The sequence below is a fragment of the Myxocyprinus asiaticus genome, chromosome 24 (assembly GCF_019703515.2).
Source record: "Myxocyprinus asiaticus isolate MX2 ecotype Aquarium Trade chromosome 24, UBuf_Myxa_2, whole genome shotgun sequence".
NCBI lineage: Eukaryota > Metazoa > Chordata > Actinopteri > Cypriniformes > Catostomidae > Myxocyprinus > Myxocyprinus asiaticus.
Window position 1 is genome coordinate 4,455,830 of NC_059367.1, and position 21,062 is coordinate 4,476,891.

General features: G+C 38.3%; 1 protein-coding gene across 1 annotated transcript in view; it reads right to left on the reverse strand.

Annotated features, from left to right (window-relative positions):
- Positions 1 to 2,159: 2,159 nt before the first annotated feature.
- dpysl2a (dihydropyrimidinase like 2a) overlaps positions 2,160 to 21,062 on the reverse strand; it is a 33,012-nt gene continuing 14,109 nt past the window's right edge. Inside the window, exons 4-14 of the mRNA XM_051654117.1 lie at positions 20,199 to 20,363; positions 19,034 to 19,095; positions 18,622 to 18,702; positions 18,313 to 18,381; positions 16,754 to 16,874; positions 15,261 to 15,417; positions 14,208 to 14,349; positions 10,652 to 10,822; positions 9,798 to 9,977; positions 6,439 to 6,604; positions 2,160 to 4,026 (exon numbers count right to left, since the gene is read on the reverse strand). Of these exons, the coding sequence (XP_051510077.1) occupies positions 3,935 to 4,026; positions 6,439 to 6,604; positions 9,798 to 9,977; positions 10,652 to 10,822; positions 14,208 to 14,349; positions 15,261 to 15,417; positions 16,754 to 16,874; positions 18,313 to 18,381; positions 18,622 to 18,702; positions 19,034 to 19,095; positions 20,199 to 20,363 (1,406 nt within the window). The 3' untranslated portion in view covers positions 2,160 to 3,934. The remainder of the gene's footprint in view (positions 4,027 to 6,438; positions 6,605 to 9,797; positions 9,978 to 10,651; positions 10,823 to 14,207; positions 14,350 to 15,260; positions 15,418 to 16,753; positions 16,875 to 18,312; positions 18,382 to 18,621; positions 18,703 to 19,033; positions 19,096 to 20,198; positions 20,364 to 21,062) is intronic.

The window sequence follows — 21,062 nt, forward strand, 5'->3', positions numbered from 1 at the left end:
TACACAGACTCCCGTTCAAGATGCTGATGCAAAAACGCATTCTAGCGAGCGTCCGGCATCAAGATTGGTTCGCGGCGGTAGACCTGAAGGACGCGTACTTCCACGTCTCGATTCTACCTCGACACAGACCCTTCCTGCGGTTTGCATTCGAGGGTCGGGCATATCAATACAAGGTCCTCCCTTTCGGCCTGTCCTTGTCCCCTTGCGTCTTCACAAAGGTCGCAGAGGCAGCCCTTGCCCCGTTAAGGGAAGTGGGCACTCGCATCCTCAACTATCTCGATGATTGGCTAATCCTAGCTCACTCTCTGGATGTGTTGTGTGCATACAGGGACCTGGTGCTCTCGCACCTCAGCCGACTAGGGCTTCGGGTCAACTGGGGAAAGAGCAAGCTCCTCCCGGTTCAGAGCATCTCTTTTCTCGGCTTGGAGTTGGACTCAGTCTCGATGATGGCGCGCCTCACAAACGAGCGCCCACAGTCGGTGCTGACCTGTTTGAAGGCGTTCAGACAGAAGACAGCAGTTCCACTGAAACTGTTTCAGAGGCTCCTGGGGCATATGAAATCCTCAGCGGTGGCCACTCCGCTCGGGTTGATGCATATGAGACCGCTTCAGCACTGTCTCAAGACTCGAGTCCCAAGATTTTTCAAAGCTGTTGTTTCTAACATGCACCTGGCTTGAACAATAAATTTGCTTGCATGGTTTCAATATTTTCAAGTTTATTTACACCATTTGAATTGTTGATTTAGTTATGTTTGGTGACTTCTTGTTTTTTGAAGTCCGAAGTTCATTTTATACAAAAAATTACCCATTCATGATCAAATAAATTGTCTGTTAAAGGTGCACTATGTAATATATTTACTGTACTAAAGCATAAATTTATCATAATGTGTTATCAGAGATTTAGAAAAGTTGAAATACTGGCTTCTCCGAAAACAATGCTACAGCCAGTATATTCTACTTTGAAATGTCCGTTCCCTGCTGGAATTTCTGTTTGTGTTTTGGCCTGTGTAATCCCGCCCACTGCCTATTTCCCAATAGTATTTCGACACCCTGAGTTGCCACATTTGGAATAAGTTAACAGTCAAACACAGCGCACTGCAGCCATGGAAGCCAGCAATACATAGCTAACATTGACAGAGTTATAAAAAAATCCACATGAGCTGTTTTATAATTTGCAAACAATAAAAACATTGCAAACGTATACATTAGCTGATCAACTTACAGTGTAAGGCTCGTCGCATGTCATTGTCAGTTTGCTCATTCCTGTTGCGTGTCCTCAACCTGGCAAAACGCCTGAGCTTCGAGTCTAGGGAGGAGGGGGCGGGGGAGATAACTCTCTCCAGTATTTTGAATTTGGACTGCAGTACCCATTTTAAACACTTGATGTCAATGTTAAATATTGCTCCTTTAATTGTTACCATCATTGTATTTTCTGCACCAAGTGTTGAGGTCTGCGTGCGCAGCTCCATGATGTTATGCCATTGCTGGTAATGCAAGGTGATGATGTCTAATAGACTACACAAGCATGCATGAAACTTTCATGTTGAATGTGTCAATATGTCGTGGTACATTCATTTATAATGAAAGTTCAAAATGTGGAATATTCTAGTAAAATTTTCAATTAAATATTACTAAGCTAATTTAAATACCATGAACATCAAATTTGTAAGTAAAAGTTACTGAAATGGTAAAGTCAACTTCAGTCCTTACTGTCATGAAATTGTCTTGATTTTACTTAATTTTATTCCATCCAAATTTACTTAGAAAAACTGTGTGCAAAAACTTCTGAGTAAATCTTACTCGTCATTGTTTTTAGTGTGTAAACCTGTCCTCCCTGTTACCTTTTTAAAAGACTATATCCCAGCATATATTAACATTTTAAATATAGCTTGAGATGGCCCAGAGTAATTTATTAACACTTAAAATTATTATTTTTTTGGTCTGATAGAATGTTTAAAATCTTACAGAAATGTACTTTAAACACAACCTTTTTACAATTAATAAGGTACAGATTTCACAGAATAACCCATATTATTTTGAATATGGCAATCATTCAGTGCCATGGTATATAGGCTATATAATACTACTATATTAACATCTGATACCACCATGAAATATTGCACTAGAAATAATGACTAGTCTGTGTTTGACATTGGGAAATTTGTAAAGGCTTTTGTTCACAACTGCATTTTATTGTAACAATCAAAGACATGAAGAATGATGAATTCTGTACATAGTCTTCCATGAGAAATGTTCAGCTTTTGTCATAACAATACTCAACAGACATTGATCAAGAACTGTATCACTTGGTGAATAGGCAGGCAAGTCAATTTATAAAAACAAAGTAGAACTGCAAAAAAAGAAAAGCATTCTCACCTAACGTTTAACTCAACACGGAATATCCTAAACAAACCCTACACATGCCAGTCAATCTGTTTGAATTAACAATGGTCACTGCAACCTGCTAAATGTCCTTATGGTAAAGGTCAAGTTCAGTTTTGTGGCAAGACGGTTTTGTGGCTACCCCATGGCACGGTGGTGAACACCATGTGAACTGCTGTGATGTCACGGGCTGAGCAGATAAACCAGTGCCTGGATTCACAGCACGAATTAAACACCCGTTGTGAAGAGGTTACTGGGGAAATGGCCCAACACAGCACGGCTGTGGTATCCAATCAACAGCCACGGCAAGTGATGGAGACCTGTTGCTATGGTAACCCTCTTCGCTTTAGTCAGAAATGAAAGGGTGAAAAGAGCAGCTTCGCCTTTTTTTGCCTAGAGAATTTTTCTTTAGTTTCTCTGTATTGTGTTCTCTGGTGAGAACCCCCTTTGTGTAAACTGCAGGAGAAAGTAGGAACAGACAGTTTGACACTTACAGTGAAAAAATAAGTGAATTCAAATAACACCAAAACCCCACAGGACTGCGCACTACTGCCAAGACATCACTGTTAGTCTCTTCACTGTTTTTTTTTAAATATATATCTGAAACATATTCAAAACAACAGTTAATTAATACTGAAAGAATAAAGTGAAAAGTAAAGAAGTGCAAAAGCATGAGGAAGACAAACATGAGGGACTTCAAGAAGTGTTTACAGTACAAACACTGACCTGAAACCTAAATTATAACATACATACAAAAGAAATCGAACATTTGAGTTCATTATAAAACAACATTCTAAAAACCTTTAATAAATCAGGCTTTTGTGGAAGAGTTGACACTTTTGCAAAATGTAAAATTCAAATGTGGCTTGCAACCTAATTTTTGAAACAATAAATAACTCACTGACTCTTCCTACAAGGAAAAAGAACAATCCAAAATGGCAACAGCACTTTTTAATACTAAACGGTGGTAGTTTTGTGCTGTTTTTCAAAATGAAAATAAAACAAATATTAAAACACTACTATATGGATGGTACTGGTTCCAGTTTTTCAACGTGGCTTACTTGGTTAGCTGTATAATTCTTTTATTTTCTTCAAAACATGTGTCAATGCAAACAATGTTACATTTTACAGTTTTACAGTTTTACAGTTTGCTTTGAGGTCACTTATATGTTAGTGTACTCCTAAAAGTTGACAAAATGATCTTTTAGCAGATATTTGCATTTAAAATGTACCTCTCTTCCAGGAAAATAAATCAACAATATCGATGTCATCACCTTGCACTCAGGGGCATATCCAGACTTTTGTCCAATAAAATGCACTCTGGAATAAGAATGTCCCCCCCCCAAGTAAGCCACATTAAAAGAATGGGATCCTGGATTTAAAAAATGATGGAGGGAGGGGTGGGTGAATGGATTAGAATAGTAGGAGGAAGGGAAGGAGATGTGCTTGTTGGAACACAGTCCAGATGGATGGACTGGTTACAGAGAAAAAGCCCATGTTCCTCTAACTCAAACCCCCCCCACCCCATCTTTTCACTTTCAAAGTAAATTATTTTATCCCAGGCTGGTGATGTTGGCCCGGCCACCAGGTGGCGCCACAATGCGTTGAGTGGTACGACGAGGGACGTTATCGTCAACTTGAGCCCCTGCAAAATGGAAAAAAGCATGGGTTAAACGACAAGCACAGAGAAACATTTTAGGGCGAATTCACTAGTTGTACCTACAGTTGATATTTCAGCGCAAAAACCTGCGTTTTATTTCACTAACCACCCGCATTCTTGTTTATGCAGGCGCAATGCATATTGAGTATTAAAATGAAAAACTTGCAGTGTTCTGCTGCATCCTCCACTATATAGCGCACAGAGCCGGCCTGTAAGATCGGAATTGCACCATGCAAATTGCGTTCAGCACAGATTTTATGGCTGTGTTTACGCCGTTGCCCAATTTGCATAATACTTTTAGCATGAACCAGCATTTTGCAAATATGCGGTGCTTTTACAGGGCACAATTCATTCTTCATGAATTCCCCCTATTATGTTTACAATAGAATACTGGTGTACTACTTATTGCATAATGCACAGTATATACTGTAAACTGCCTACTAATTCTTTTAAAATAGTGGGGTCTATTTTTGTGAGTGCACAAAGTGCAGCGATACGTGCTACGATCATGCGCAACATCTTTTCCTATTTTCGTGCCAGTGTAAAGCGTAAGAGGGCTTGGGTGGGAGTGTTTGAGCTACTGAGGGTGTATTGTATGTAAATGAAGTGGCGCAAAAAGCAATTTGCTATTTTCCTGAGAAATACGGCATTACGCTAAGACGTTTCAATACCACCTCTTAACTCAGCGCAAAGTCCAAATTCAGTTCCTGCATTTGCAGTTTGGAGATTTCACCAGCAGGTGCTAATATGATTTTTTGACCACTTCGTTATTTTTATTATATTTTCATTTCGTTTGAAAGTGTAATTTGAATTTAGAAATATTTTTGGTTTAATTTTTTTCATGTTTCAATAAATTAATTTAATTTTTCAATATCAAAATCGACTCGTAGAATTGAAGTGCGAACCGATAAAATCAGTGTTAATACTAGACATGATTTGTGTGTCAGCAGATGAAAATGATTAATAATACTTACATTCTCTTTAATTTAATGGAGCAAACATCCATGCGTATAAAAGGAGCGAATCACTGTTATAATATACCTGACATTATTCAAGGACGCAGTTAATGCACAAATGAAAATAATTTTAAATTCTTCTAATTCATAGCATACAGTCCACTTACAATATCAACTACTTATTAATGTGCTGTCATTGTTTAAATTGTTGGTGCTTGAGGGAATGGACTATATAACAGCACGCAGATGCTGGAATAACCAAAGAAACTCAGAATTAAATTGCACTTGGTCCAGACCGTCCAGTCTTTTTGTGTGATGCGCGGGCGATTTCGCCAAACCCACTTGCGCATAGACTTAGCGCAAACTTGCACGAAAATGCCCACTGACTTTGCGCTTAGGACTTTAGGCATTGCATTGTGCTTAATGCTTGTGCTATTAAAATAGAGTCCAGCATGTGAAACAGTGTACAGTATGCAACAATTAATGTTTTAAACAGTAGTATGCTATCGGTAGTAATTCACTGTTGCCACATGATGTCACATTCACTACATTGTGTGTTTATGTCAACAAGTGGCATTCGGTTATCTCAGTAATACAGTTATTTTGTAGTTTATATACAATGATGTGTTAAATAGTTATTACTTGTGTCTCTGGAATACTCTATTCTGATTGATCAATGGCGCCATCTAGCGGTCTGATACGTCAGAGTACACTAACAACCGCACATTTGGGGACATATCAGACAGGTCATCTGGGTATTGTGAGTCATCTTTCCTACAAGCAAGCTAATAAAATAATTTCAACTCATATCAATGTTTCATGTCCATTTATTTATTTGGCAAGTAGTTGTGTAATAAGCTGTATAATGAGCAGTCAGATGGTAATTTTTGCAAAATAAACACTACCAGAACTCCAACACAAATTAGAGGTGTAAATCAGCTTTTCAGTAATTTCTTCTCACATTATAACATAATTTTAGTGCAAATCTATATGTCCTGTCCATTTATGTATTTATATTGCAAGTAGTCTTGTAATAAGCTGGATGATGAGCAGTCAGATGGTTATTTACGCAAAATAAATGCTTGATCACCATGTTGGTGTTTATTGTGCAATAATAACCGGCTCACTGTACATCATCCCTTACTTAACATTTGTCTGATAAAACAATTGTAAAAAAAAAAAGACATAAAAATCCTGGTTTTCAAGTCGAGCATATCAAGCTGAGCACATTCAATGCATACAAGAAATTTGCATACTGTGCAGTAGAATGGTAATATGCTATTCATACCCATTGAAACTTTGTAGCACACGGTATATATTAATTCCATTAATTTGTATTACTGCATATATATGTACATATATATATATATATATATATATATATATATATATATATATATATATATATATATATATATATGACACCCGGATGTTTACTCACCAGACAGGCTGAATCCAGACTGGTGAAGGTTGCGAACTGGCTGAGGAGCTGGTTTAGCAGGAGAAGTCTTCCCAGAAGTGACAGGGGTTATGACCTTGGGTGTTACAGTGACCTCACACACTGGACCATCATACAGACCCCGGGGGACTCCACGCAGCTCAGCAAGCTGTGACACGAGATGCCATAGTCACTCATCAATCTTTACAACATGTATTTGTGCGGTAACACAAAAAACATTCAAACCAGACATCAAGTGTTAACTGCTGCCTTCAAGTGCACCTGCAAAGCTCCAACCACCGAGTTGGGCATTTGTTGTTACGACATGTAACGCGAAGAAGTCAAACTAAAACAAATTCACAAAATACGCTGGTAGAAGCTCTTTTGTAACGTTGAATAAGCATCCTGCATGACTTTTACATGACATTGCGCATATAATATATTAATGCATGGTATCTAGCAATTTATTCTAGTATTTATTCATTTGCATAAAACAAATCGCAAAGGGTAAGTCATTAACATACATCTGACACACAGTGTTGGGCAAGCTACTCATAAAATGTAGCTAGCTAAGCAACCACTCAACAGAATAATAAGTTAAGCTAAGCTAAAAGCTACACTTCAGAAAAAGTAGCAAGTTACACTACAAGCTACACGCCAAAAGTAGCTTGCTACATTTAAGCTACTTTTTTTCAACCGCAGATGCAAAGAGCATACTGTCATAGACAAAGCACCTAAAAGACGTATTCACATGACATTTATCAAAGCCATGGTAGAGTATATTACAGTATACAAGTATACAGTAGGTTCAATACGTATGTGCACGTAAAAAACAAACATGTAAATTCATATTTAGACATGCTACCTATACAAACCCATGTGTCTACATGTAAAATCACTATTTTTACATTTTATTTTTCATATTTATAAAACTACCTCTACAAACCCATACCTATTTAAGCGTAATTTCATTTGCACATTAATAAAAACTCTGCATGCATACGGTATACTATTCATCTTATCCTGTAATTCTGTGTCTAGCTGTTGTATTTCTGTATGTATTGGAAGCTTTTGTTAAGAGGCCAAACTCCTTGTGTGTGTGTGTGTGTGTGTGTGTGTGTGTGTGTGTGTGTGTGTGTGTGAGCACATCTGGGCAATAGCAATGTGATTTCTGATGGTATCAGATGGTAATATCATGGTACTTTGATATACAACCATTTATGCACCATTCTGTAGTTGCATGGTGCTTCAAAGTACTTCAAAGAATACCATGTTACTACCATGGTAATTTGATATATGATTACCATATTCATATACTATTGTACTTACATGGTGCTTCAAGGTACTGAAAAAAATACCGTGGTACTTCGCTATATTACCACATTCACATACAATTGTATTAACATGGTGCTCCCAGGTAATGGTACATGTCCAAAAAACATGGTAATGTCATGGTACTTTTTTAAGTGTTTTCGTGTAGGCTAATAAGTGTTTTGATACTCTAGGTTGAAAAATGTCTTTACCGGCAGAAGTCGTTCACAAGCTGCACACATTTTGAACTTAATAAAGACTATCTTCATCACTGGCAAACGACAGGATATATTCGCAGGTTTGGTTTCCATTGATTGATTGTAGATCCACTGCAACCAGTGTTATCTTTATTTGCCGTGTTATAAAATATTACATGAGCTTGTGATAAGTGAGAGTGTGCGCCAAATGATTCAGCAGCGCGAGCGCAAGCATTCTGAGTCATTCAGATTGAATCACAAACCAATTCAGACCGCTTTCCTATTACGTGTGACCAATTCATTGTAAAGAACCGACTGTGATCGGACATCTTTAGTTCTGATACAAAACTGGCATTAGTAAACACCGGGTACAAGGCATGATGAAGCGGTGTAGCTTTTGTCAATGCTATGCCACTACCTTGTCAAAGATATAGCTTCACTACAGAAAAGCTACTTGATTTAAAAACTAGCAAAGCTACCGTCTCGCTACTCAGAAATGTAGTTAAGGTAATAGCTTCGCTATTTGTAGCGAAGCTACTGCCCATCACTGCTGTCACATATAACAAATATAACTGAAATCAAGCACTGAAATAATTTTGCTAAATCATTGCTTTCCATCTCTGGAAATATCTAGAATTCTGAGTTTCCAACTTGTAGATATGATCAGAACTCTTGAAGGAATATTCTTGGTTCAAAACAATTTAAGGTCAACCGACAGCATTTGTGGCATAACAACTCGTCCCTCCTTTTCTTTAAAAAAGCAAAAATCGAAGTTACAGTGAGGAACTTACAATGGAAGGGAATGAGACCAATTTTGGGAGGGTTTAAAGGCAGAAATGTAAAGCTTATTATTTTATAAAAGCACTTACATGAATTCTTCTGGTAAAACGTGTGTATTATTTGAGCTGTAAAGATGTTTATATAATTGTTTTTACTGTCGTTTTAGCGTTTTTGGTGTTACATCATGGCAACAAAGTTGTAAAACTGGATATAACTTTACAGAGAAATGGTTAGTAAGTGATTTTCTCACGCTAAAATCATGTTAAAACGCATATTGTTTACATCCTGTGGCTTTACTTTTGAAAAAGTGAGTATTTTAACGTTTACGAAATGGCCCCAGTGACTTTGATTTTAAGTGCCTCACTGTAACCTAGATTTGAGCTTTTTTTAAAGAAAAGGCGAATACATTTTTGTGGTAGTCAATATTATGCCACAAATTCTGTTGATTGAGCTTAACTTGTATTAAACCCAGAATATTCCTTTAATTACACAATTTTCGGCTTCACTTGAAGGCCGCAAAACACCCCATGTAATAAAAACTGGACTTTTGTGGCATTCAGTCAGCTTCTGTTAGCTTTGAGACTACTATCTATATGCTTCTCTTAAAAGTTGGCAACATGAACTTTTAGCAAATATATGCACTAAAATTGTTCTTTTTCACTTCGAGAAATGGACGAAAAATATAAATTATGTCATCTTGCGCTCAGGGGCGTATCCCAATAGTTTTCCAATTAAATGCCCTCTAGAATGAGAATTTCTACCTAAACAATAAATACACCTGACATGGTTTTACCAGGCTGTGATGTAAACTAAAGGCTATTGGCTATTTAAAAAAAGGACAAGCCCTGTGATATGCCCTGTCTGATCTTCCTGTCTCAATAGCAAATATGTCAACACACGGAAGAAAACATTTAAATCATGATCAAACCATTTTATGAATTCTTCATCAGTCTATAAACAGAATGACAAAGGGAATCAACAACTTGTCCTGTCTGATTTTTGCCTACAATTTCCAGCAATCCTAATAACATGTGTGCACATATACTACCGGTATATGAATGTCTGTAACCCTACCCTGCTGCGAGCCTTTATCCTCTTGTAGACGTAGTCTGGGAAGGGTTTACGGGTGATGTATCGTCCAGACCCCTCAATGGTGTGGAGATTCCCGTCCTCCAATACGATCTTCCCCTGACTAATCACCACCACAGGAGCTCCACGTACCTCAATCCCCTCAAAGATATTATACTCCACTGCCTGAGAGTGACAGTGAGAAAAATAAAAGATTAAAACAAAAGAATGAAAGGGAGTTTTATTTATTGCACCAGGACCAGTGGAATTTGTTTACCTTGAAATAAAAATGCTGTTCCACATTTGTGATGTCACCATAGACAAGTGCCATCTTAAACAACCTGTAACCTTTCAGTTCCCAGCTAAGATCTTCAACCATTAAGCTACTTAAATGACTGACAAGTGGAGCTTTTGTGAATTGGTCAGTAGCACATCCCTTACGTAATTAAATATTAATTTAACCTGCAATATTATGGAAATAAAATTGACTGTTGCCAGGAATATAATGCACGGAAGCCCTGAATCGCAAGGTGTCTTAGTAAGTACCCTATGCCTTCCTGAGCCTATGTCCTAAAAATATATATATTTTTGTTGAGCAAAATCAAGGAATTTTTTTCTCTCTGATTTGTTCCCCTCTGTAGGACATAGGCCCAGGAAGGCACTAACACTCCTAAAAACATTTTTTATTCATCTAGTGATTTTTTTAACCTTGCAGTTCAGGGCTTCCAAAATAATGAGTATTGAACGGCCTGCATGAACATATCCCATAACATTAACTTAAGTTCACCTCATCTTCGATTTATTTCCTTGACTAACATTATAAGTGTACTTTAAAGGAACTAAATCTATTCTATTCTCACCAGGTGGTGGTTCTTTGCAGAGATGATCTTGGTGGCATCAGGGTCCCAGAGCACCAGGTCAGCATCGGAGCCCACGGCGATGCGCCCCTTACGTGGGAACAGGTTAAAGATCTTGGCAGCATTGGTGCTCGTCACGGCCACAAACTGGTTTTCATCCATCTTACCTGTCACCTGTGAGGCAGAACATCCACCTTTCTCAAAGACAAGGTCAAACACTTCTTGCGGGTATGGATGCCTTTTTTGATTGCAATAAACCAGTTATAGCTATGGATGCATAAAAAGGTTTTTAGCACATTTACTACAGTTTTTAGTAAGCATTTAATAGAGTAAACATCTTCAATCTCCTTATCTTACTTTGCTCTGATGGTATCAGTATTATTATCGTTAACGAAAAATGTACGTAATGAAATTTTTTTTGGTATAACAATAAATAAATAAAAATAAAACCTAAGGCTACGTTAACACTAATATATTTTAGTTTGAAAACACATTAATTGCACTATGTTTATGCCTCTCATCAACAATAGAGCGTCGTTTTCCTCAACTCTCCATTACGGTTTACTCTGGAAAACTATGACGTTCGGAAACTGAAAACAGTTTATTTCACTGCCCTATCATAGTTGGGGAACAAAACCTGAAACTAAACTCAAATAAATTTTCATTCAACTCCAAAACTAACTAAAATAAAAAAAATTGCGTTGAATTAATTTAGATTTTGATAGACAGTATATAATACAATTTGAAACCTTAGCAATCTGTATTCACTAACAATGAAAATACCACTAGTGGTCACACAAGTCTAACATCGGAAACTTACACATAACCATATTTACATTATTATAGTTAATGCATTAACTTTGCATGTAATAATATCCTAAAAACTAAAATAAAGACAGTAACACTTTACACACTAAAAAAAAAAATATATATTTAGCCTATTTTTAAGATTTACAAATTTAAATTTCAAATTGAATAATGTAATTTTTAACAATTAAATGAATAAAACTTAAAATATTTAGTTTTTTTAATTTATTTTATTTTGTTAAAGATTTCTCAATTCAGTTTGGTGGATTTTTGTTATGAAATTGAAATGCATAAATCTTACAATTATTTTTTGAGTGCAATAAGGTTGTATTCGCTAACATTAGTAAATGCATTATGAACTAACATGAACTAAAAATGAAGAATTGTAAATGTATAAATAACTATTAACAAAGATTATTAAATGCTGTTAGAAAGTATTATTAATTGTTAGTTCATGATACCTAATGCATTAATTAAGGGATAATCCACGGCAAGGTGTGCGTTAAACTATTTTAAATGCACGACATGGAGGCGAAGAACCACCTGATGCGAAGTGCATTTAAAATCATTTAACGCACACCTAGCCGTGGATTATCCCGAATATACCATGGTCACTTGCCAGAACTGATGTTACAACTGTCATAGATTTTTTGCAGCACAAATTTTGACTGGAAGAATAAAAAATAATGGTTAATTTTATCTAAGGGCTGTTAGATCTGCAGCTCCGCCTGTTCTAAATCAGACACAGAGAAAAAGTAGTGCGACCATACACTTGATCAAAACTGTGAATTTAAATGCACAATCCAGAAAATAATAATATCCACAGAATGCAGTGGGGTTGGCACTCCAGATAAAATGTATTATTTAATTTGTATTCATTGTCGTTTTCACAGTAATGTGGAAAAAATGACGTTACAAATGTGGCAGTGACAGTAAAAGTAGCACTTACTGAATGATAAAGGGAAAACCATTCAGAACACTCTGGAACCTGCAGATTTTGCTGGACAGCAAAAGACGCATTTAATAGGTCCTGATTTCAATCTCTCACCCTCCGTGCTGAATTCCATTATATTAGCTATGCTGATGAAAGTGGTTAGGAAATGTTTTCAGTTGCTATAGCTCACTCTGACCTGCCTTAGGACGCAAGGAGTTTGCTTTTATTTTTTCTACCTCTTGGAGGAAAGATGTTAGAAGTGGGAGGGTTGACTTGGCATTCGGAGGCGCAGCATTTTTTGTTCTTCTTTTCTCGAGTCCAGCTGCCAGACACCTCAGTACTTGATTGTGTCTCCAGGTGTATCTGCCTTGTGTTAGGCTGATGTTAGAACCGACCAATATGTGCTTGAGGTTGGTAGGAACTGAACAGAGGGGACAGGCAGCATCCTCTCCCAGCCAGAGGTTTAGGTTTACGGGAGAAGGAAGGATCTGTGGCACGGAAGAGAAAACTCGTCCTATTTGCCTCCATATTTCACAGTTCTTTCCAGGTGATTCTCCTCTTCTCAGTGCCCTCCCATCTCGTCCTGCGGCCTTGCTTGGCTTGAGATATGGCTTTAGCGATCCTGGCAGCTACTTGATAGCGCACCTCCTCCACCACAAGTTGTCGGCGTTCCGTTGGTGTTGCTTTTTGCCAGGTGGGCTTGCTTGTTCCTAGCCCAAAACCCCATCTTTCTTGTTGCTGGCCAACAATAAAAGGACTGATTTTGCGTCTTGGACAGCTACGCTCTGTTACTAGGTTGGAGCACCCTCTCTTTCAACCATATCCTGGGACTTTCTTAGTATCATGTCTAACCTTACTTTGGCACATTTGTATTCCTTCGTAATGCTAGAAATTGGGAGAGAAATGACACCATTTTCATACAGTCCTCTTGGTAATCCAAGACATTTCCCTGCGTGTGAGCTGATCAGACGCTCCAGCTTGCTGACCTGTGAAAGAACGACTTCATACAAGGTAACTGGCCACATAAGACGGGGAAGCAGCCCAAATTGGAGGCACCAAAGTTTCAACTTCCCTGGGATAGCAGTGTTGTATGCTTGAGGCCAGTGATTATATCCTCCCTTATTTGTTGTACATGCTGTGTGTCTTTTAGGTTTGCATCATACCATCGTCCAAGGCTTTTAATTGGCTTCTCCAGGACTGTAGGTATCGGTTCTTCATCGATGCAGAACCTGTCATTTGTGAGCTTACCCATAACTATGGAAATACTGTGAGATTTACATGGCTTGATATCCATTCGTGCCCATTTGTTGTTAGAATGGAGTTTGTCCAAGAAACGCTTGGTGCAAGCCTTTGTTGTCGTTATTGTGGTCATGTCGTCCATATAAGCCCTGATCGGAGGCAGATGCAGACCGCTTTTCAAACGTTCCCCTCCTACCACCCAGCGTGATGCCCTGATGATAAGCTCCATTGCCATTGTGAAGGCCAGGGGAGAGATGGTACAGCCTGGCATTATGCCTGCCTCCAGGTGCTGCCAAGCGGTGGTGTATTCCTTTGTTGTGACACAAAACTGGAAGTAAGCTTTAACAAATTGTGTGATGACCTCTGAGACCTGGAAGAAGTTGAAGGCTGTCCAAAGCAACTCACGAGTCACTGATGCAAAGGCATTAGCCAGATCTAAAAATACCACATGCAGGTCATTCTTTTCCTTCTTGGCAGTTTGTATCTGGTGCCAGATGATATTTACATGTTATAGACATCCTGCAAAGCCCCGCACTCCTGCCTTCTGCACTGTTGTGTATATAATACATCCTTACTTACCACACATTTATCCCAGATGAGTGACATTCTCTCCTCAGTGCCGTTAGTTCCTTCTGGGATGAAGGTGAAATTATCTTTGCCAACGGCCCTCTGAGAGGTGTTAAAGGTGCAGTGTGCACTACCAGTCACCTGCAGATCACCACTGCACAGAAAATAAAACAAACACAGGTTTGGAAAAGAGGAATAAAGAGCTCATCAAATAGGCTACAATCTATTCTTAATCATTTGTAGCTTATCCTAGTTCATCAAAAGAAAGTGGGAAAGAAAGATATCACATTATGGTGTGTAAAAGTGCCCTCTAGTGATCATCCATGACTGTCAGCAACACCACATGACATGTCTATTTTTGGAATACTGCCATACTATTCATACTATTTCTGCAGCATGATATATACCATGCACAGTACGCAAATTTTCTCTATGAATGAAATACCTGGAAGACTTAAATGGACAAAAATGTGTAGTATACAACCAGAGAATTGCGTGAGATACCGTATCCACAACATAATGCTCTCGAACATCCAATTCCAGTGTGACGAATGAACTGGAATGGACTCAACCACAACTATTTTTTATTTTTTATTTTTTTATTTCTCACCTCATTTAGTGTTACCACCCTCTTTGACCAATAAATATCCATGACTTAATAGTTGGATTCAGAAAAAAATGACTCCAAAGAATGATTCACTGACAAATGAGACATTACTATGGCTTGCAAGGAAGTTTTAACCAACCCAGGAGCAATATCTAGCTCATGAAATATTCTAGAGATGTATAATGTATAAACCTTTCCAGCCCTGGAGAACACAATGTCCATGGAAACCCTGCTCATTATTTGGGACTGTCCAAAGCTTAGCTTATTTTCCCCCAAAAATGTAAACTGCAAAAATACATAGCAAAAATTACAAATAATATAAATAATATTATTTAATAATAAACAGATAAATTATTCTTGAGATGATAACTGGACATCACTCCATTTCCTAATGGCTATGGAACTGTTCCTAGGCTCTCTGTCTCATTTAAAGCAATAGAGCAGCTGTGTCCACCCACCAGGCGAGCAGAGAGTTGAGATAGTCTGGTGTGGTGGGGTCGGGACTGAGGGGGGGAGATGTGACGTAGGCTGCAGCTTTGGCCCAGTTTTTGCTCCAGTAGTGAGTGCCGTCCATCCCCAGACTGGCCGAGATGGGCTCCCCGTACACCACGGTACCTGTGGAGGTACAAAGCAGCATAACGATTGTTAAAAATATTTTGAAAGGCGAGTATCTTTGATTCAAGTGCTGCTTCCTCCTTCATTCTTAAAATCTGTCAAGCAGCGATGGCTCTGTTCCAAACCCTACTCAGATGCCTCACTGTCTGCTATCCATATAGTCAGCTATCTTCTACTATTCCAATAGTTTTTAATTGCTAAATGGAGTAAAAATTAATTCAGGCTCAACTTGTGTGGTTGTTAAATTGGTTATAACAACTCAAAGTAGTTAATGATTTCAACATACCTAACCTCGGGCCATAGCTTTGTGCAATCTACTCGGGTGAGGCACGGTCAAAAGACAGTCATCACGACTCTAGTTACGGCACTATGGATTGGCACTATGATTTGACAATTTTTACAAATTTAACATGCTGTACATCACATTATCTGCATATTTCAACATTGAGGAGAAAGGTGGATTGTCGTAGATATAAGTTGGTTCTAAAATATCAAACATGTTTGATATCCTTCGATTAGATGCAATCGTACAGAGCCCCTTAGAGGACAGGGCAGGAATTATTTTCGGAAATAGTTTTGCATTCCCTCGCAATACATTTACCATAGTTTTACTTTAGTAACCATATTTTTACCTTAGTATTTGTAGTAAAACCATAGTGATAATACAGGAAAATGAAAACTATTGTAATAAAAATCACAATTTTGTGGTTATTATCGTTTTACTTACCAAATACCATGGTATTTGTAGTAAAACCATTGTAACCACAATATTTGCCATGGTTAATCTATAGTAAATCTAGTTTGGTTACTATATGATTACAGTATACTGTATTAAAACGCAAAGCTTATTGCAAGGGAACACAAACTACTGTGAGGGCATGCAAAACTATTTCAGAAAAAAAAATTCCCGCCCTGTCCTCTAAGGGGCTCCGTAATCATAGTCTGAGGGTAAGAAATCAGAGTCACTACCCGTCATATGCTATGCGATTTTGTGGTCCACCTGGAGTCGACTACCACAGACGAGCACCCACTCAATCCGACTGCAAATCGATGCTAAAATCTGTGTTAAAGGGCTCATATTAAGGACTTTAATATTCCTTCATTGTACTATAAAAACACACTAAATTTCAGAACTCAAAACTTCCTCACTACTTCTGTGATTTTGTGATATCTAAAAATGCCATCTAGGAAGGCAGCTTATAAGGTTTTGAAACAGAGCTGATATCACATTTGTCACATCTTTAATAATTTGAAAGCAAAACTAATGTGAACCATTTAGTGATTTAGTTTAATGGTGATCAATTGATGGTACTTTCAGATCAAACAACTGTAGTACCCTTTTTCCTGGCCTGGGCAATGACATCAGCAGCACTCTTGCTCATCACCTTGGTGATGTAGAGGGGACAGTTGGTCTGATTGGCCACCGTTACGGCCCGGTTCACAGCTTCAGCCTCCACCTATAAAACAACAACAGAAACATACTGACCTTCAGCTCAAATTACAGATACATCCACCGTAAAGTGTCGTTCAGCACATCCTGAATGCTTACTGCACTTGTGTGCTAAAAGACTCGGCTGAAACTATCTGAAAGATTTATGTGTCTGTGAACCTATACAGAGAATGGAAAAGTGCTTTTGAAATCTCCTGATACCTAAAAGGAAATTAACCATAAACGTTTTGGTACAGTTCTGAAGAATAAAAACTGGGAAGCATTATAGGGAAGCTACTTTGAAACTGAAGCAACTAATAATTCAGAGTAGTTTAAGCTACACTACAAGTTACTGACAAAATGTCAGTATTGAGCAGTAAAGTAACTAAAAGTAGCAACGCAGTCCAGTAGCTTTTCCAGTAACAAACTACTTTTAACCGCGAGTAATTGTGTAGCGATACAAAACGCTACATCGCTGTTTTTATGTAGCATACAAAACATTGAAGTGAATCAGTTCGTTTGGATGGTTCATGTAAATGAACCGTTTAAAATAAACAATTCATTTATATGTAGCATTCAGAAGACAGATTTATAAAAATGTGTTTTAATAAAAATTATTTTAATGAATCGGTTTGTTCAGATGGTTCATGTAAACGATTCACTGATTCACTTGTTTATAACTTTAAGTTATAAAGTTAAAGAGATTTTTCTGGGGGCCTGGTTAGCTCAGCGAGTAAAGACACTGACTACCACTCCTGGAGTCGCGAGTTCGAATCCAGGGTGTGCTGAGTGACTCCAGCCAGGTCTCCTAAGCAACCAAATTGGCCCAGTTACTAGGGAGGGTAGAGTCACACGGGGTAACCTCCTCATGGTCGCTATAATGTGTGGTTCTCGCTCTCGGTGGGGTGTGTGGTGAGTTGACGTGGACGCCGTGGAGAATAGCGTGAAGCCTCCACACGCGCTACGTCTCTGTGGTAACATGCTCAACGAGTCATGTGATAAAGATGCGTGGACTGACAGTCTCAGACATAGAGGTAACTGAGATTCGTCCTCCGCCACCCGGATTGAGGCGAGTAACTACGCCACCACGAGGACTTAGAGCACATTGGGAATTGGGCATTCCAAATTGGGGAGAAAAGGGGAGAAAATCTAAAAAAAAAAAAAAAAGATATTTTATTTCTAAAAATCTTTATTTGTGTTCTGCAGAAGAAAGAAAGTCATACACATCTGGGATGGCATGAGGGTGAATAAATGATGAGATAATTTTCCTTTTTGGGTGAACTATCCCTTTAAATTAAAATTTCACCACAAACAAAAAGATACTGCAACAGCATGTTTGAAGGTTATGCCTATGATGTGCTAAAAATCCTTTTCGATGCACAGATGTTTTTTCACAGTGTGAACATATTTTGATAGATGTATTTAGTGTAGTTTCTGTCAGCATGTGCCCTAGTTTCTAGCAGTACCTCCTCTGGACGGCTCAGGACATGTCCTTCAGGACCAGTGATACCCAATCCCAGAATCCTCTTCTGCTCCTGAAAACATGACACAAAAGGAGATATTAGGCTTCAGTCACCATTCACTTTCATTGTATGGAAAATAGAGCAGCATTACCATTCTTAAAAATATCTCCTTTTGTGTCCCACAGAAGAAATAAAGTAGTATGGGTTTGAAACTTCATGAAGGTGAGTAAATGAGTACAAAATATACATTTTTAGGTGAACTGACCCTTTATGTTGAAAGTCATCTGATGGAGAAAGGAAAGGTGTGATTACCTCAGCAATGATGTCACCGTTCTCTGCGTGCACCTGTGCAATGGCTCCCAGATCCCTGATTACACTGAACACCTCATACATCTGTAACAGACAGTAGTTTTGTGTGTCAATGCAGTGCTGTGTGTTTTATCGTCTGCTGTGGATCTACAGCTACAGGAAATTGGGTGTAGATCACAGCATCCCGCTCGTTTCCCTGTGACCATCAGCCCTGCACGCTCAAAACACACTAATGCACGGAGAACATATTATTACTGCAGTCTCATGACACCGGAAACCCAGAGATTTACACTCTGTTTTGCAGTTCTTATGTTGCATTGACAGTAATATCTGCATAATTTCAAACATATGCATGAGAAATCATACCTAAACCTATATTTATTTAAAGACGCATGCATGAGATCTACAGTCATACCTGGGAGTCGTTTAGCTGGAAAACACCCTTGTAAGCCAAGTAGACTAGGAAAGAGTTGACGCCTGCAGAGATGGCAGAGAATAAATACCAAGACATCAGACATGAAAAACACATATACAGAACCTACAAAATCAAACAACACTGAAACTGAAAAAAATGGCTTTAGAGTTACTTGGTTTTTAAAGTTACTGAAGTTTTCTCACTGCTTTCTCTGAATCTGAGCATAGTTGAGCCAAACCCGTCTGGCACAGGACAAATAAACAGTAAGACACATGATTCTGGTCACAGAAATCTCAGCTCTGTAGGTGCATAATGCAAGTGAATGGTGATTAAAACTTTGCAGCTCCAAAAAGCGCATAAAGTTAGCATAAACGTAATCCATAAAACTCCAGTTGTTTAATCCATATCTTCTGGAGATATAGAGTCAGTTTTGGATGAGAACATACCAAAATATTATTCCTTTTTCACTATAAATCTTGACATTAGCAGTCTCCTTGGTCGTCATGATTTCAAGCGATTACACTTCCTAGTGCTATCTAGCGCTTTGCGTCAAGCACTAGGAAGTGTAATCGAGCTTGAAATCATGATTGTGCCAATGACAAGATTTACAGTGAATAAGGAGTTTTATTTTGGTCTGTTCTTACCCAAAACCGATTGGATCACTCCAAGATACATGGATTAAGCCACTGGAGTTTTATGGATTACTTTTATGCTGCCTTTATGTGTTTTTTGGAGCTTCAAAGTTTTGGTCACCATTCACTTGCATTGTATGGACCGACATAGCTGAGATATTCTTCTAAAAATCTTCATTTGTGTTCAGCAGAAGAGAGAAAGTCATACACATCTGGGATGACATGAGGGCGAGTAAATGATGAGAACATTTTCATTTTTGGGTGAACTAGTCATTTAACTTTCAGTTTCAAAGTCAAAGTTTTATTTGTCAAATGTGCAACATAGCAACAGCAGTACTTGTTGACAGTTACATTTAACTTAATTTTTTACAAGTTCCCATTTTAAAGTAAATTATACACTGAATGAGTAATAAATAAATGTTATTTATGTATACTGTATATTGCATTTTGCACTATTTTCATTGCATGCTACAAAGATGCAAACATTCTAGCAATACAGTAATTTGACATTGCAATAAAGATCCGTATCATACCGTGATCTTTGACCAGTGCCTCGACCTCCTCCTTCATGCCCTTGTGCCACTCTGTGATGTCCACATGGAGTGAGTAATCACAGCACGATTTATGATCTGCCCACTGTCTCCACTGGTTAAAGGCAGCGATCAAACTAACACCAGGCTCAGGAACTACATGATCAACTGACAACACAAACAAACACATAAAAATCAACTTGACTGTGTCATAGCATATTACCATCAGTATCTATGACTTCAGTAGAACTTGTTTACAGAATCCTTCTCAACGGTCTTCCACTGCAGCTGGAAAAAATGTCCATCAAACAGTCTAACAGGCATGAGAGGAGTTCTGTGAAAACTCCAGGAAGCACTAATTGGCGGCGCTGCTCATCTTAAGTTCATGCTGTCACATTCTGCACATGCCTGCCGTGAGTGACCCCTGTCCCAACAGACCAGAGTGACTCACACATACAGTTGAGTGTGTTAGTGTCTGTCAGTGGGTCTCAGATCTCAACCCAGATGTGACATCTGCTGAGTCCCAGACAGACCACACTGTCAGAGCTGGAGCCATTGCTAATTGCTAATAGGCATCATAATTGATAATTGTGACTAATTATGTTATTCTGTCTGGACTGGCGGTGAATGATGCTGGGCTCAGAAACACAGCTGTGTTACATTAGCGTTTACTGTGTTGCAACTGAAACGTTTTTAATTCAGATGACAGTAAGCTTACAAACGCTTACAGTTTAAAGCATGCACTAATGCAGAGCATATAGCCAGATTTCTGAAAATAATACTCTGAATAACTTTTTTGTTTGGCTCTATTTTTGTTACTATGATGGTATCAGATGGCAATACTATGGAACAAAGGTGTAACTTTTT